Genomic DNA, 5,041 nt, shown 5'->3' with positions numbered 1-5,041 from the left:
TGCACAAGACCTGAAACCTACAAACACATATACATTCAGGGAAGGTACACTAGTAGGAAAATATGAGCTAGCAGAGATGAAGGAAGAGGAGGAAAGTACAAGGCAATGTTGGCAGAGGGGATACAATTGCAGTCTCAGGATGCTGTACACATTGGAGATGGGTACTTTAGGAATGAGCATGCTGTAGCCACCTACTCTCTGCATTAACTGTTGCCCCATGGAGGACAGAGATTTCCCCGACCAAGCATGAGATCAGCACTTGTTCTATGTGTAAAAATAAATATTGAAAAAATGAGTAAAATCGGGAGAAGTTATTTTAAAGTTGACAGTTGTATTGCAGGCACATTCCTATAAATATGTTACACTACAAACCATTGAGTTAAGTCTGCATGCATAATATAATGATAAAATTTTATTCAAAAATTAATTCATGGTTAATCCCAGAAATAAAAATGAACTGAATATGAAGAAAATATATGGAATGAGGCATAGTCAAAATTTAAATTAAACAAACTATAAAAAGTTAATTATAAACATTTAATAAAGTGTTATTAATAAGCACAAATATAAATCAAGAACAACAATATAGATTGTAGACAGTACCATCCCTGGAGAAAAATGACTATAACATTTCTTTTAGACTGTTGATATAATATTATACCACTGTTAAAATCATTAAAATAAGAAAATATACATGTCTTCAATATTTGAATAAACTGTAGAGTTTAATGTTTGTAAAATCAAAATATTTGAATACATATGATAATAAATATAGTTCTAAATTAATAATTAATGTGTATTTCAGAAAATAATATATACATGTATAATTCATATTTATATAATTATAAGAGATCAACAAAAAAGTTAAATTCTTAGAGAGTGGGATTAAGTTTTCATTAATCCTCCTTGAAAACTTTTTTTATTCAGTGTGCATTGTGTTTTGCCTGCCTATATGACTGTGTGACAGTGTCAGATCAAATGGAACCTGTGCCAGTTTTGAGCTGCCATATGATGTACTATGAATAGTACTTGTGTCTTTTGGAATAGCAGGCAGTACTCTTAACCACTGAGTCATCTCTCCAAGCCCTGAACTACATTTTATAAAGTGAAGTTTAAATTAAAGAAAGGTACATTAAACAAAAATGTATGATATATTGATATAAGTATAAAAATAATATAAATTTATTACTTTATTTAAAAATGTTTGTGATTCCAAAAGAACCATGAATCCATTGTTAATATCATGCCTTAGAGAATTTCTGTCCTATAATGCACTGAAATCTCTGTACATCAATTAATTAAAAAAGTTACCAATGTAATGTAATGAGATAAAGGCAGGGCAACAGCATACAGAAGAAACTAATTCAAAAAGTTACAAATGTAATGTAATATGATAAAGGCAGGGCAACAGCATACAGAAGAAACACTACTTGCTATATTGCAAATGATCCAAGTTTTAGAAGTTTAGCAAGTAAATACAGGGGTTATTGCTGCATTCAGACTTCTGACTTAATGTATTTATGAGATATGAGCGCTAATGTAATGTATCTTGCCCACACACTGAGAGTACACTCAACTCACAACTTGTAATGACAAGCATGATCAAATATTAGGATTTTAAGTGTGTGAACAAATTTATGAGAGAATATTGAGGGGAAACATTAACTTGTTGACTCTTCATACATTTTCAGATGTGCAATGAAATTATTAACTGAGATGAATATGGGCACAGATATCAGTAATTATGACAGTGTGTCTTTTCTGTAATAACCTTAATTATTTTCCATATTGTCAACAATATTACAATATACCATTTTCCTATCATTTAGTTTCCTTCACTAATTTAACACTAGTAGAAGTTTCAAGACTATTAATTTTATTTATCTCAAGCTATTTAACTGTGATTAAATTAACTGAAAAAACAGTTAAATATTTGTGAATATACTACAAGCATATTATGCAAAAATATTTAGCAATATCCTTAAATTATAATTAGCAGAGACTTTCAGTTTCTTTACTGTCATATCCATTTTTTATCACATTGACATAGACTTATTATTTATTTTGTGCAAATGATTAAACTGAAATTTACATTTTATTCACTTTCTACAGGTAGGACATATAATGAACGATTTCATATTACAAAAAGGATGAGTTTAGAAATTGTTAATGTGCCACAGATATGTTTCCTAAAACAAACAACTGATGTTTCATAATATATTAAATTCTACATAAGCTTAAGAATTACAAATACATATTTTTGATATTACCATGCTATTTGTTCTGATGAACACAAATATTTAAAGCATGGATTTAATGTGCATGTCTTCATTTCCATTTATGACATAGACTTTTAAAGTCCCATTCTTAGACATGCCCAAACTATATTTTTGTGTGGGAAGTTCCACACAACTAGAAAAAAGAAACAAGTCTTTAATTTTGTTGCCAAGAAAGAAGCTAGGGAACTCAATAGAAAAAAAAAAAGTAAGTATTAAAAGTTTACCAACTATATTATTTTAATTTCTGGGTGCACTCTCTCTTCTTCATAACTCTAATGACAGCACTTTTCACTTCTTTGTTCCTGAGACTATAGATAAGTGGATTCAGCATGGGGATCACAATAGTATAAAAAACAGAAGCTACTTGATCCTTTCCCAAAGAGTAGGACTTACTTGTTTTTAAATAAGTAAAGTTCATTGTACCATAAAAAACAGTGACTCCTATAAGATGTGAGGCACATGTGGAGAAGGCTTTGTGCTTTCCTGAAGAAGAATTTATCTTCAAAATTGTAGTGAGAATAGATACATAGGATGAGGATATCATGATGAGTGACAGCAAAAGAGTAAAACCAGCTACAATGAATATAATGACTTCTGCATTATATGTATTACTGCAGGACAGAGCTAAAATTGGGAATGTATCACAAAAGAAGTGATGAATTACCGTGGAGTTGCAGAAATCCAATGTGCTTAAGGTAGAGACAGTGACAGAGGCAACCAAAGTTCCAGTCATGTAGGACACAGTGATAAGAGCACATGAGCGCCTAGGGGACATAATAACTGGATAGTGTAGAGGGTTGCAGATAGCAACATAGCGATCATAGGCCATTGATGACAGTATAAAACATTCAGCACTTGCCAAGAGAGCAAAGAAATACAACTGGGTGAAGCATCCAATGAAGGAAATACTTTTTATGCAGGTCAGCAGGTTCTGTAAGGTTTTAGGTGTGACTACAGTTGAGTAACTGAGGTCAAGGAATGACAAGTGGGTGAGGAAAAAATACATCGGAGTGTGGAGCTGGTCATCTAGATGAATGATCAGTATTATACCCATGTTTCCCAACACAGTGAATATGTATATCAGGAGAAACAGCACAGAGAGGACCAGCTGAATCTCCTTGGAATCTGTCAGCCCCACAAGCATGAACTCATGTTCATTTGTATGATTGCAGGTACTCATAGTGAACAGTCCTGAAATGTGGGGAAGTTAAATACAATACTTAGCCTGAATTTCAGAACAGTATTTATCTATTTTTGTTTAAAGGTCTTCTTATAATTGCTTCATCTCTTAATCTTCATATTATTTTATAGTTTGCAGTTGAAAGAAATTTAACTGATCAAATAGATGGATTTATAAAACATCACTTACATATGATCTGATAAACAAAAATACTATTATGTTTATTTCAGATTAGGCAAATAGCACGAAAATATCAAATTAATTAAGAGGACTTATTACAGTTGAGTTTGTGAGTACATGATAAGCTTTTGACACCAGAGTCTACTTATAATTCTGTGTTTTTAATCTTTTTATTAATTGAGCAAACCCAATTGAAATATTGAACATATGGTCAACAAAACTTGAAAACAATTATTCTTCAATTACTTATTCTTTAATGATGTCAATTATGATTACAAAAGAGTTTTCAGTTTTCAAGAAGAATATCATAGACTCTAATAAGATACATAACTCTTAATTATAACAAGATGTTTTTATTTCCTGAAAATCCAAAATTAATTTCTAAATCTATTATGATGATTTATTTTCATTCCATCAATCCCATTAAGAAAATTTCTGAATTACTTTTAACATTATCAAATGATACATGTTCACAGATATACTTTAATAGAACTTATATTTCCCTTCAAAATTTAAGAATACTTACTGTGATCCAAAGTTAGGAATAAGCAAACCAAAATCGCTTTTAAGAATTTATGCCTAAAAACTTTTAACTGTCAAAATTTCTAAAAATAATAGAGGAAATCTACTTAAGGATATGAAAATTTCTATACTTCAGCAATTTTTATTTACATATCCATCTTTCTGAATTCAGTATTTTTATTAGGAATATAAATTTAATCACCATACAAATTTTATGAAGGTCTCAGTCAAATGAAATTTCGACTCCAAAGATTCCAGAAACTTTTATGCTATCAGCTGGCCAGTTTATGACTTGCCTCCTTGCTTTATTATTCTAGGGTTCCTCATGTAAGGACATTGAACATCACGCAATATGTTGTCATCTGCAGGAGCCAATTTCCAAGCAAGTTTACTTGGCACACTATCAGAAACAAACTTTAAGATTAATTAAGCAAGGAAAAGAATGATTAATTTTATTCTTGTAAACCAAATTCAATGTATGTGAATATATTTATATATGCTATGCATATTGACTTGATTCAACTGCTAAATAATTTCATGACTTATAATTTGCACAGTATAGTGATCTAGTAGTTATATTTTGTCCCCTATAAAAAGAAACATTTTTTATGTGATATATTAGCTATTTTATCAATAACACTATTAGTTTTCTTACAGTTTGTCAGAGTTGATAAATTGTAGAAATTTCAAAATGGCCATGCAATATTGAACACTGTAGTGTCACAGCAGTAACCCAAAACTGTACAGATATAATTTATGTTTAAACGCTAGCTCACATTATTGACTATCTTGCCATATTTTAAAATTTGCATTTATACTAGTCTCTCTCTCTCTCTCTCTCTCTCTCTCTCTCTCTCTCTCTCTCTCTCTCTCTCTCTCT

At 30.6% G+C, this 5,041-nt stretch overlaps 1 protein-coding gene across 1 annotated transcript; it reads right to left on the bottom strand.

Moving 5' to 3' along the window:
* Positions 1–2,511: 2,511 nt before the first annotated feature.
* On the bottom strand, positions 2,512–3,459 carry LOC110315586 (olfactory receptor 8H1-like). The gene has a single exon (XM_021189602.1). It carries the CDS (start codon positions 3,457–3,459, stop codon positions 2,512–2,514), a length of 948 nt encoding a protein of 315 aa, XP_021045261.1.
* Between the last annotated feature and the right edge of the window lie 1,582 nt (positions 3,460–5,041).

This window comes from Mus pahari, unplaced genomic scaffold (genome assembly GCF_900095145.1).
Source record: "Mus pahari unplaced genomic scaffold, PAHARI_EIJ_v1.1 scaffold_10094_1, whole genome shotgun sequence".
NCBI lineage: Eukaryota > Metazoa > Chordata > Mammalia > Rodentia > Muridae > Mus > Mus pahari.
This window is presented reverse-complemented; position numbering and strand designations above follow the sequence as displayed.

Coding starts and splice junctions, on each gene's coding strand:
- LOC110315586 (XM_021189602.1), bottom strand. CDS start 3,459: ATGAGTACCTGCAATCATACAAATGAACATGAGTTCATGCTTGTGGGG.